Genomic DNA, 13,265 nt, shown 5'->3' with positions numbered 1-13,265 from the left:
ACTCACTTTATAAATTTTTTATTTTTTAAAAATGAAACTTTTTTTTTAATGAAAATTCACATGTATTAAAACGATGGAAGTGGCAATGACAAATTATTTTTTGAAAAGCCCACAAAAGCCCGAAAAGCCCTATAGCCCTATAAGGACCGGGCCGGACTTTGAATTCTAGGTCCAAATAATTTTCGGGCCGGGCCGGGCCGGGCCGGACTCAAATATTTACGGGCTTACCGGGTTTGGGCCGGGCCGGGCCGGGCCAGCCCGAATTGACACCCCTACTTTTATAGCATAGGTCATTAGATAAAGGGGAATACATATGTTGTTTTCCGGGTAACCCATCTACTGAAATTATTGTTTCACAATTTGAAACGTTATAAAAAATCACATTAATGTCGTCCCGATGATATACTTAAAGAGAGTTCTCAGTATATCAAAGTTTATTGATGCCGAAAAAGTTGAACCTGAATTGGACCCGAAACAACATTCTTATAGAAGTCTTAGATGCGAATCAATCAGTAAACAACTCCTATCATCCAACATCAAGGAAGAGAGTAGAGATCTAACGTGATTTCGTTAAAAAGAAATAATAATTAAAAAAAAATAAATGATCAGAGAGCGACTGGGTAACGGCTGATGCAATCCACCCAAGGATTGTTCCTAGCAGGCTTCTTCACCTTCCGCATCGCCTTCCAAACCACACTGTTACACTTAAAACCTGACCCAAACGCAATCTGCCAAACCCTATCGCCTCTGCGGACACTTTCCTTGGCCTCCAAGTAAGCAAGCTCGTACCAGATTCCACTGCTGGATGTGTTTCCGAACCTCTGTAAAGTCATCCTAGAAGCCTCCATGTTCTCTTCACTCAATCCTAGATTCTTCTGAAGCTCGTCAAGCACTGCTTTGCTTGCTGCGTGGAAGCAGAAATGCTCAAAGGCAAGCTTGTAGTCCGGGATGTATGGTTTGAACAGATCAGAGGAGGAGGAGGACTTGGCTCCGTTGGTTTTGGAGGTAGTAGATGAAGAGGTTACGGTTTTGGCGGCGGGTGAGAAAGTTCGGCGGAGCAAAGCGGCAAAGAAGAGAAGCTGCTCCGAGAAAGGAAGGACGAGAGGGCCTAAGGTAGTGATGTTGGTCTTGAGAGCTTCACCTCCAACTTCCATTAGGTCTCTACTTATTTTCAACCCCTTATATCCTTGTTCATCTTCTTCCTGGTACACACTCCTAATACACACAATTTTACTACGTTATGATCATGTTATCAAAAGTTTTAGAATTTCCTGGTTATAAAAAATAAATAAATAAATAAAAACCTGAAGCTACGGTCGTCGGCAGCCTTATGAGTCCGGACAATGTGCTCAAGGCGGTACTTAGCGTGACGGAAGTCACGGCGGCGGTTAGAGAGCATAACGGCGGAGCAACCCATCCTAAAGAAACAGTTAGGTATAACCCTTGACTTGTCACGTCCCACGTACCAGTTATACCCGACCATCTCAGTGCTCACAACCACTGCGTAACTATTCGGATTAGACTGAAGCATGTCACGAGCAAGATCGAGGGCTATAATACCAGCCGAGCAACCCATCCCTCCGAGATTGTAGCTAATTATGTTCCCTCTCATCTTGTAGTGGTTAATCACCATTGCTGATAGTGACGGAGTCGGGTTAAAGATGCTGCAGTTAACCACGAGGACACCTACGTCTTTCGGTTTCACACGTGTCTTCTCGAAAAGCTCGTCGAGTGCTCCGAATATCACCATCGAGGCTTCTTCGCGACCCTCTTTCATTGTTGTTATGTTTTCGGACGAGGAGATTGATCTTGGGACGTACGTCTCGTCGCCTATGCCTGAGGCTTGTAGGATCCTCTTCTTGAAGCCGAGGGTCTCTTCGTCGAACTTCCCTGATTTTCGAGCTAGATCTATGAACTCTTCTCTCGTCACCTTGGACCAAATGCGAATCAAGTTTGGACTAGTTAAACAGGAGACCAGTCGGGTTTAACAGAAATCGAATAAAAATATGACATGTACAAGAGCTTGATTCGCTAAACCGCGCGGTATTTGATTTACAATATCAATATAGACATTTCAAACACACACAAATCTAGTAATTGTATTTGCACTGCTTAATTATTGTTGAGCTCATATATCACATTATATGATCATTTTCTAATTAGATGTGTCTGAATCAGTTATGTAATTATTAAAAAAAAAGATTGCATTGATTGATAAGTATATTGTGACCGGTCAAAATTATCGTAATTTTCATGTTTTATGTAAAAAAACATAAGACTATTCCCTCCAAGACTAGCTAGGTTTGATGGGTAAGAACGTACCTTGAGTTCATCGGAAGGCTTGTAACAAGCGAAATCAATGAGATAAACAGAGCGAGGACGAGACATGAAGTAGACACAAACGGTTAAGACAAAGACACTGAAGAATCCGACGACGGTTGCGATATTATAATCCCAAAGTTTCTTCCAAATCTCATCTCTGCTTAAACTCCCAACCTCAGCACCAAAGACAAGCACAAGAACCGGTATGGTCGCCAAATAAACGGCATGGTTTATGAGGTAGTGGTAACCAAGTTTCTCGTACTTGAGGTTGACGGATTGAAGAAAATCAGGTAAACGTCTCCGTACTCTGACCGAGAACGTTGGTGAACCAGCGTTTGGACCAGAAGGTTCGATCCCACGGTTAACAATCTCGGTGGAGAGTAGATCTTGCTCATTAGAACTGCCCATTTCTTTCTGGAGATAAGTTTATTGTGAGTGGAGATCCAGAGGTTGATGAATCTCTATTTAATAAGGAGTTGTGTTGGCGGAAAAATGTACTAAATGTGAGTTTGTGTAGTTATATGAGAGTAATGGGAGTATTGTGGGGATTGGGTTTGGTAGTTGGTGAGAGGTAGTTAATGTCGCCAACTACTAGTACTGGTCGTAGTTGGAGTGCCTTATGTCACTCTTAATTCCTCATGTTTGCATTTATTACAATCTCGTATGTCAAAGACTAGGCGTGGTGACCTGTGACCACCTTTTGACAATTTGTCAATTTCTATTTCTATTTCTGTATCAATTCTGTTATATTGATTTTCAGCCGGGTGCTTGTTATAAGTAGAACTTCAATTTACCGTGGAGTCGTGTAATAGTACTGGGTGACTATAATCATTTTCATAACGGAATAGGGGAAAATTATTTTCATAGTGAAATAAGAGAAAATAAAGACTGAATTTAACTGAAAATTTATGTTAAATGTGTAAAACCTCGTTCGTATATGAAACATATAAGACGCGAGCAATTCCACAATCGATACTCTTTATTAAAAATCACTTGAACAATTCTACGAGACTTGTTCAATTAGGTTAACATGACTAACACACATGTTTCTTAGACCATGATCATCGGTGGTTATTAACAAAGTTCTTAAGCAAATAAACTCATTTAAATAAATCTAAACTAAATAAAAATCAGATAATCGATCCTTAAGTTAGCACTTTGGGGACCGATCTTTACTTGAGTTTTCTTCTACGTGTCAGGCAACAAAAACCTCTGTATTTTTTTTCTCTCTCTTTCTTTTCATTTTTTCTCGTCTTCTTCGTCTTCTTGATTCCATTGGGTTTTCTTCTTTTCTTCCGCTGCGACAAACCCAAGAATAGAGTGGCAAAGGAAGGGATTGATGGCCACGACGGCGAAGGTAGAAAACGACGAACTCCGGCGATTCAAAGATGTTAATCTCGACGAAGCTTCGGCTCGCCGTCACCAAGAGATGGAATCAGGACAATCGATTCCTTGAAAGATATTCATCTTAATCTCGATCACATCCTCTTCAAAGTAAAAACTAAAAAAAATCTGAAATTGAATTTTGTTCCGCCTAGAATTGATTCAAGACAATCAATTCCTGATGCTTCTAAGCCTAGAGCTCTGGTTTGTTTCTGCCATGGTTATGGAGATACTTGCACCTTCTTCTTCGAAGGCATGTTTGTTTCTTCTTTCTTTAACTAATTAGAGCGTCTCTTCTCGATTTGTAACTTAGTTGGAGAGCTTGCCTGCTATGGTTGGTGGAGTGTGGTCGGAGGACATGAGCTTACAGCTTGAAGCCACCACTCTGTTCAGGAAACTGCTTTCTATTGGTAAAGGCGTTTAATTGGATATATCTGTTGTGTGTGTGTATGGATTAGGTTAAGAGAATGGGATCAGATAGAGCTAATACGTAACAGAGTATGGGAATTGACGATCATCAGCATCTGATACTCTTTGTATTACGTCTGTTGAAGAGGAAACCCTAAGTTTATAGATCTATATATAGTCTTAATCTGTTCTCAAAATCTGGACGGCTCTGTTTAAATCCCCATTGAGTTTTTAGATTTCAAGTTTCGAGCTTTATATGTTCGTGTAGTTAGTTGTAGTCGTTAGAAATAAAAGGATTGGATTTTTATGAGGTTTTGAAGATAAATACAAAGAGGAGGAGAAAGAGAGAGATATGATGAGTGAACCTTTTTTTTTTGTTCCCTATTGGTTTGATTCGCTCTATCTGATATTTTCCTTCTCCTCTAAAGTTTTATGATTATTTGAATTTATAGTCGTCGTGTTCCTTTTTGTGTTTTTTTGGGCTCATAAAAGAGTCTTGTTACCATTGCTCATGTGTTCAGGCCGTTTGGGCATTAGGGAATGTTGCTGGTGATTCCCCACGGTGCAGAGATCATTTCGTCTTGTTCTTGTTCTTCTGTTATGTTTAAGTGTCTTGAAATGGAATTAAGTGTTTTGTAATGGAGTTAATGTATGTTTCTGTGTCACGGACTGATAATCATGCTTCTGTAATGTCTTGTGCTTTTCTGTGTCACGTACTGATAATGCTTCTGCTCTGTTTTGTAGTGGGAGCATTGAGAGATTCATCACAGAGTGGAGCAGTGGGAGCATCTCGTGCTTGTTGTTTCACAGACCGATAATGCTTGTTGTTTCATGGACTGAGTGGAGCAGTGGTAAAAAAGTCTACTCTTCTTCAAGTCTTGGCTTTTGTCGCTTGTTAGACTTAGTTTATAGTTAGTGAATATGTGTGTGTTGAATGATTGAAGTAGTTGATAGAGGTGGTTATACACAAAGTAATCAAAAACAAATATTTTTTTTTTAAGAAACCTAAATTAAGAAACTACCATTTTTTTTGTCAGCAACAAAAACAGATTAATGAAGATTCTGCGAACCACACCGGTAGCTCCACATCCATATGAACGACCAGCGACGGTTATTTCTTTGCACTACGTGCAAGACTGTATGCCTTTGAGTTCTGCGTCCGTGGTATGTGAATGATCTCTGAGCTGTAGAAACTTCTCTTCAAAATTATTATGTCTTCTAAATAGCTTGCAAAGGCTGGACACTCCTCTGGTTCCGAAACTCTCTTCACCAACTGAGAACAATCTGTTGCAAATGTAACCGAGAACTGTCTGAGATTCCTCATGCATTCCATTGCCCATATGAGAGCCTCTATCTCTGAGTGTAATGGCGGCTGACTCGCTCTTGTATTCCTTGCTCCCATTAGTCCATCATAACCGTCCAAGGTACTATACCATCCTTGTCCTGAATATAATTCCTGATTTTTCCAAGATCCGTCTGTAAAACACCATCTACCTGGTGTATTCGGAATTATCAATGATATCGGTATTCAGGTATGATTTATTCCTTGAGTCGGGGAGTCAGGGGGGTTTTGTGCTTCCGCCTAAAGTAACAATTATGTTTCTGCCAATTTGAGCGTATCTCTCGGGTCCATATCCAAATTAGTAAAAACTTTATTGTTTCTTCCTTTCCATATATACTAGAGAATCCATGCAAAATGATGATCCTCCATACCCGGGGAGACTCTCCAAAACAAATGATCCATATTGGTAAAGAGTGCTTGAGTGGGAAATATATCCTGATTCGTAGGAATCCGTGAAAGTGACCATACCTGAACCGCCTGTGGACATTCAAAAAATACATGATTAGTGGACTCCTCGGGAGCTCCACATCGGTCACAAATTGTGTCTCCTTGCATTCCTCTTGACCTCAAGTTTTTCTTAACCGCTATACATCCTGTGAGGAGTTGCCATAAAAAATGTTTCAACTTAGGTGGACAACGTAGTTTCCAACAAAACGCCTTCAACGGGGTTACCGAAGGACCATACATGAGTGGTATACTTTCCCTATCCGGATACACTCGCTCCACTTCATATCCAGATTTAACTGTGTATTTTCCATTAGTCGTTAAATTCCATCCATTCCGATCTCCTGCAGGAACTCTACTTAAAGGAATACTTTCAATAAGTTTCACATCTTGCGGATCCACCAGAGTCCGAATAACCTGTAAATTCCATGCTCGTGATGTTCCATCAATAAGAGCATCCACTGTTAATTCCGGGTAAATATTGTGTTGATTTTTATTTGCTGGTCTCGGGCGAGTGGATGGAAGCCAATGATCATTCCATACTGAGATAGATGATTCTGTTCTCACCTTTTTGATTAGTCCTTTGCTAACCAGAGATCTAGCAGAGACAATACTACGCCAGCCATAGGATGACGAGTACGATCTAATGGGATCCAGGGGTGATGCATTCCTGAAATATCTCTCTTTGAATACACGAGAAAATAATGTATTCGGTTTATCCATTAATTTCCAAAATTGTTTCCCAAGCATAGCTGTATTAAATTCTGTAAGATCTTTGAATCCCAAACCTCCAGCATCCTTTGAAGTACAAAGTTTATCCCATGATTTCTAATGCATCCCTCGTTTATCACCCGCTGGGCTCCACCAAAATTGTGCCACAACACTAGTTAACTTCTTCATTACCGTTTTCAGGATTCAAAAACAGGACATTACATTGTTTGGCAAAGCTGTAACCACATATTTTATAATTACTTTCTTACCCCCTTTGGTGAAGAACTTAAAAGTCCACCCATTAACTCTGTTACTTAGACGTTCTTGAACGAATCCAAAAACTTGCACCTTGGAATCTCCATGCTCTCCAGGATACTCAAATATGACCCCATACCTTCTAAATTCTGTATGCCTAGAATATCTCGTAGTTCCTGCCTTGTGGTTTCTACAATTTTGTGTCCAAATTGAATCGATGATTTTTTGAAATTTATTTGTTGTCCCGAAACTCCTTCATATTCCTTCAGAATCCTTAGAATTGTCTGACATTCCTCCCGTTGAGCTTTGCAAAAGAAAAGACTATCATATGCAAATAGCAAATGAGAAATTGGAGGACAAGCCCTAGCAACCTTTATACCCGTTAGTTGATTATTTCGCTCTGCCTTTTTAATATTCACGACCAATGTTTGCGTACACATAATAAACAAGTAAGGGGATAGAGGATCCCTTGTCGTAGTCTCCGATGTGGTATTATATGTCCCTTTGGTTGACCATTTAATAAAACCCTATACTGAACCGAGGAAATACATTCTATCATTAAGAAACTACCATTATAGCTAAAAAATTAGGAAATTCTTAACTAAAGTCCTTAGCTAAAATTTATTAGTTAAATAGTTATTAAAGTGAACTTAAGAAACTTTATGGGTTTCTAGGGAAAATGATGCTCTTACGTTTCTAGAGTTACTAGTTATTAATTTTAATTTGTTTACGATTTATTATGTATGATTTTTATTTGTACAAAGCTTTGGCGGTCATGTTGTGGCATATGGTTCAAAGACATTTTGTATGGTTGATAAACAAGTTTCTCAAAATTATTTTGAAAGGTAATAATATGGGTTGAGAAAGCCACATACAAATTTATTGAAAAGATTGAAAATATATTTAATTTAATCAAGTACAAATTAATATTTTTGGAACCGATAACCTGATTAGTATCTAAAATCGAAACTATATCGAGTTCAACCGGTTTTAGACATGTAACTAAATCCGAACCGAGTCCGACTAAATCTGAACCGAATCCGACTTAAACTTTTATAATATCGGAATGGTACTTAAATTCATAAATTCGAAAAAACACACGAAATCTAAATCCAAACTGAAATATAATTGGGACACCAATTACCCAACCCTCAGTTTTTAGTATTGTAAATCCTTTTGTAACCTACTGAACTATAAACTTAAAAACTACTGTACAATATATATATATTTAATGTAATTTTTCGTAAAGAAAACAAAAGTAAAAGAGAGATGGGAGAGAAGGCGTGGGGGCGCATCACACACGAAAGCAGCGCTAAACGACACAATCAACCTGCCCTTTGCCTAAAGAGAGTTTATTCTCACTGTCACTTTCTATTGAGAAGACAATGACGCCGGAAACTTCAGAGGCGGAGCGATGGTGCGTCGTCACCGGCGGCAGAGGATTCGCGGCCAGACACCTCGTCGAAATGCTCGTACGCTACGAGATGTTCCTCGTCCGAATCGCCGATTTAGCCCCGGCGATTCAGCTCGATCCCCAGGAACAGAGCGGAGTCCTCGGCGAGGCAATGAGATCTGGCCGCGTTCAATACGTATCAGCTGATCTCCGCGATAAATCTCAAGTCGTCAAAGGTAATCTTTTCTTAAACTTTGTTTGTTTTGATTCCTGATCGTGGTGGATCGATCATTGGAACAGCTTTTAAGGGAGCGGAGGTGGTGTTCCACATGGCAGCTCCGGATTCGTCTATCAATAATCACCAGCTTCAGTACTCGGTTAATGTTCAAGGTTACTTTTATTAGAAACTCTTGCAACATTTTGTTACTTTTGTCATGTTTAATGCAAATTTTTTAATCTTACAGGGACGAAAAACGTGATTGATGCTTGTGTCAATACTGGAGTGAAAAGGCTTATCTATACGAGCTCTCCTAGCGTCGTCTTTGATGGTGTTCATGGTATTTTGAATGGTAGTGAATCCATGGCTTACCCATCCAAGGTATTACTATTAATGTGACTGGATAGTAATTCTTAATGCTTGTTTTAGGAGCCTGGTTGGTTGGCTTTAATATAATCCTTTCTTCGTTTCAGCACAATGATTCGTATTCAGCAACTAAAGCTGAAGGAGAAGCGTTGATCATGAATGCGAATGGAAGTAATGGACTACTCACGTGCTGCATACGTCCCAGCAGCATTTTTGGTCCCGGTGATAGATTGTTGGTTCCCTCACTTGTTGCTGCTGCTCGCGCTGGAAAATCAAAGGTTGCATTTTTTTTTTTCTTTATCTATCTATCTCGTTGCCCCCTTTTTTTTTTTTTCTCATGTTTACTTTCCTCTTTATCTCTTCACTTGATACTTTTGTTATTCCCACAAAGGCAAACAACAGCCCATAAGATTCCCTTTGAAACTCATGCTCTTGCTATAAATTTAAAGATTTGACACTTTATTCTGTACTGACTCACTGGAAGAACCAGTTTGATTCACACGGGATGGAGAACAAACATACTATAAAAGAAATAACTTTGAATTATTTCAGTTATAAAATGTTTAGTTTGTTTTACAGTGAAAATTGGGTATTGACTTGGCAGAGTTTGTTCATTTGAAGCTTTAAGCTATAAATCTTGAGAGACTGAAATTTCTATGTCTAGACAGCCCTAGGGATGTGAGATTTTCTCTGGAAACTTAAACCAGGTTATGTAGTGCAATAGCCTAACATGAGATGCAAATTGCTGATGAGGAAAGCATTATTCGTATGAGTACTTGAGAAATGACCTATGGGAATAGTTTCCTGATTGCATGGTGTGGTATTCGTTCCTAGTAGAGAAATATGGCTGTGCATAGTAGGATTTTTTTTTCTCTGCCATTGTGTCTTTGGTTTCTGCGAGTCATATGTATTGGATTTTTCTAGAATTGGTGTACTGTTGGATTCATGTTCATTGGACTTTCTTCTTTGACATAAAACTTTGTCTTATGTGACTGCTTTAATGTCCAGTTTATCATAGGTGATGGGAATAATCTCTACGATTTCACTTACGTTGAAAATGTTGCTCATGCCCATGTTTGTGCTGAGCGTGCTCTAGCTTCAGGAGGAGATGTTTCTACAAAAGCCTCAGGCCAGGTATTTGTTTTTCGCTGCAACTCTTTAATTATGTGGTCTCATTAGTTTTCGAGCTCTATATATGTCTAGAATAAGGGTTGTCTTTTGGTAAAAAAACTGAATTAGGAAGGCATTCTTGTGTAGCATTTTGGCATACCTAATGCATCCGGATCAGAAGCTGTTTTCACTCTAATATTATGTGAACTTTAAAAGAGCCCTGCTGTTTTGATTTTTTTTCTCCCTCATTACTGTTGTGTTTAGTTGAGAAACGGGTTTGGTTGTTTACACATTTCTTCAGTGAATATGATTAACATTTTATCTGCCGTATTCGAATTATAGTTAATTTTATGATTTTTTTAATTAGTTAAGGTGTGTAGTCATATAGTTTTTTAATTTATGATGTTGTAGGAAAATCCTAGTTGTGGGCTGACCTGACATGTAATGGATTTACAGGCATATTTCATTACCAACATGGAGCCAATTAAATTTTGGGAATTTATGTCACAGCTTCTTGAAGGACTTGGCTATGAGAGGTACTGTATTTTGCTATTTTATTTGGGTTCGTATCTAGTCAGATCCTTCCTGCACAATGGAGAGGAGAAAGACAAATCCCGGTTTCAATTTTTTAAATGTTTTTACATTAGTTGTTTAGTTGACCTCGACAGTAATTTCCTTTAAAGTTTGCTTTGTGGGTAACTTGTGAAATGAAGAGGATTGAGATAGATGTGATTATCAAAAGGCATTATTTTCAGAAGATAAGCTATTTCAGCAAGAGATAAGAAAACAGTGAGCGTCTTAAGTTTGATCTCGGATATTTGTCTGATATCTGATATAGAGAGAGATATTGCTTGTACAAGAGAATAACAAAACTAAAATTACTGGATATATTCAATGAATTTATGTTTACATTTTTGTGCCTGACATTTTTTTCTGATATTGTTTCATTGTAAACCATCTTCTTTGGGGATATAGTTTTCTGGCATTATTAGAATAAAATTTAGGCCAGTCTTATGTAAAAGGAATACACTGAACCAAACCATATCTTGTACTGCCCTTACGAACTTATTATATCTTGCAGGCCAAGTATAAAAATCCCTGCGTTTGTCATGATGCCGATTGCATATGTGGTTGAATTAATATATAAATTGTTGGGACCATATGGGATGAAAGTACCACAACTAACGCCTTCAAGAGTTAGGCTGCTCTCGTGCAGCAGAACTTTTGATTGCACAAAAGCAAAGGATCGGCTAGGCTATGCTCCTGTTGTGCCACTTCAGGTTATACAATATTTTGATATGCAAGAGAGGTGTATTTGTTTCATCTTTATTCTATTGCTACTGGGTCTGGATATATCATAATATATAATGCATGACTCGATGATCTTGCAGGAAGGTATACGGAGGACTATAGATTCATTCTCTCATCTTACAGCTGGAAGTCAATCCAAAAGAGAGGGCCTATCCAAGGCGTCTAGGATCCTTGGAGGTGGAAAGGGTATGGACATATATATCAATTAGCATGCTCGTGCTCTCATCATATTGTCTCTCACATTATAAGACAACACAGTCTTATATTTTTGAAATGCATCAAATTATTTGATGATCATCTGCACGGCTTTCCTCGTAATGATTTTGTTAAGTTGCTAGAAACCATATTATTGTGAAAAAAGGCTTAGGATGTATTTTCAGATGCCCCGACATTGATTCGTTTATTACACGTTAACGTTACATATTGAGAATGCTGATTGCTGAGATGATCCTGCAGTTGCTGATACACTGCTTTGGAAAGATTTAAAGCAGACGCTCACAGCCGTACTCATTCTTGTTAGTATCTATTATAACTTCGTTGCAACTGGATCTACCATCATCACTGCTCTTTCAAAGGCTCTATTGGTATCATCAGTATTTTTGTTCCTCCATGGCATTCTACCAGAAAAAATGTAAGATCCTTGTTATGCCTACTTTTGATATATATTCTTATTATATGTAAATATGAACTGCCTTGATCCAGTTCTTTGTTAGCCCATCATGTTCATTTTCATTATAATATTTTTCAGTTTGAATATATCGTATCATGTTCATGTCTCAGTAGGACAGAAAGTTTCATGACAAGCATTCTGGAACATCTAAGAAATTGCTGTCTGCTCAGATTATTAACAACTGAATGTATATATATGTATATGCTTTATTTGCAGATTTGGCTATACAATTGAAAAGATTCCTGCATCGAAGTTTCACGTTTCGAAAGACACGTCACATCACCTCTCATTGTCAGTGGTAACCTCATGGAACACAACTGTTAAAGCTCTAAAATCTCTTTGCCAGGGGAATGATTGGAGCTTCTTTCTCAAGGTATTTTTTTTTTCCTTGAACTAGTTAATCTCTGGCAAGTTTTTGGTCTTAGATATCTCGATCCCAACTAAATTTGGTTGAGAAACTTATCCTTGTTAGTAATGTTTCTAATATCGTAGGTTGTCTTCGTTTTGTTAATAATGAGTTTCGCTGGAGCCGTATCTCTTCACAGCATATTTGTTATAGGTACTCATCTAAGTCTAGTTCTTTCTACTACATGCCAGCATTAATGGTTTTATGAAAAATTAATGTTCTTTCAACAATATCTAGTGTTGTTGTTTTTTGTGTTCGACAGGACTTCCCATTGCCTTCATTGCTTTTCTCGTGTACGAAAAGAAAGAGCAAGAGATCGACTCTGTAATGTTGGGTTTTAAATCATTCGCATGCAAGCGGAAAAACGAGGTGTCTGAGAAACTGTTTGGAAGCAAGAAATATGACTAAGAATCTTTTTTTTTTCCTGTGCCAAGAATTTTTGTACTATTCTTTTTTGTCCAACAACCTTTAACTCCGGTTTGAAAATTTATTTCATGTATTTGTCGCTCCCACTCTCTTTTACCCATTACTAATCTCGTTATGGGTTATTTCATTGGTATGCTCTGAATGTCGGCAAAAAAAAATCGCGTTATTATCATTTTATCAAGTCGATTTCTGGGGTCTCATAGAAGTTTGATGTTTAATTCATCAATAGAATAAAATGTTCCCAAAATTCAAGGTGCGCAGATTCAGGTTTCACTTGCCTGCAAATCTTAGACTACATCAACAGACATCATCAGGTATAAGTTTCTTGATGATGTGAAGATCTATAGTAGACCCATTGTGTTTCACAATAACCAGATGCTTGCTTGCTTCTTCTGTCTCCACCACAGGAGGACTTGCCTGATCATGAAATAGAGGTTGCGATTCTCAAGGCAAGCAGACCGTCTCATAACAGTATATTGCAACAAAGAGGCATCAGACGAT

The 13,265-nt window shown here is 38.4% G+C and overlaps 2 protein-coding genes across 4 annotated transcripts; one reads left to right on the top strand and one right to left on the bottom strand.

Moving 5' to 3' along the window:
* Positions 1–414: 414 nt before the first annotated feature.
* On the bottom strand, positions 415–2,830 carry LOC106311605 (3-ketoacyl-CoA synthase 10-like). The gene is made up of 3 exons (XM_013748833.1): positions 2,323–2,830; positions 1,305–1,930; positions 415–1,215 (listed from the first exon to the last, which is right to left on the bottom strand). The coding sequence occupies exons 1-3, from the start codon at positions 2,728–2,730 to the stop codon at positions 606–608; spliced, it is 1,644 nt and encodes a 547-aa protein (XP_013604287.1). The 5' UTR covers positions 2,731–2,830; the 3' UTR covers positions 415–605.
* Positions 2,831–8,135: 5,305 nt separating this feature from the next.
* LOC106307642 (3beta-hydroxysteroid-dehydrogenase/decarboxylase) lies at positions 8,136–12,837 on the top strand. Of its 3 annotated transcripts, none has more exons than XM_013744652.1 (12): positions 8,136–8,494; positions 8,559–8,648; positions 8,723–8,856; positions 8,949–9,119; positions 9,850–9,975; positions 10,408–10,487; positions 11,033–11,231; positions 11,343–11,448; positions 11,719–11,893; positions 12,149–12,305; positions 12,425–12,491; positions 12,601–12,837. In XM_013744652.1, the coding sequence occupies exons 1-12, from the start codon at positions 8,251–8,253 to the stop codon at positions 12,744–12,746; spliced, it is 1,695 nt and encodes a 564-aa protein (XP_013600106.1). In that variant the 5' UTR covers positions 8,136–8,250; the 3' UTR covers positions 12,747–12,837. The 3 variants fall into 3 exon arrangements, with proteins under 3 accessions (XP_013600106.1, XP_013600107.1, XP_013600109.1); XM_013744653.1 differs by having other exon boundaries at positions 12,576–12,837; XM_013744655.1 differs by lacking the exon at positions 12,425–12,491.
* Positions 12,838–13,265: the final 428 nt, after the last annotated feature.

The sequence above is a fragment of the Brassica oleracea genome, chromosome C8 (genome assembly GCF_000695525.1).
Source record: "Brassica oleracea var. oleracea cultivar TO1000 chromosome C8, BOL, whole genome shotgun sequence".
NCBI lineage: Eukaryota > Viridiplantae > Streptophyta > Magnoliopsida > Brassicales > Brassicaceae > Brassica > Brassica oleracea.
This window is presented reverse-complemented; position numbering and strand designations above follow the sequence as displayed.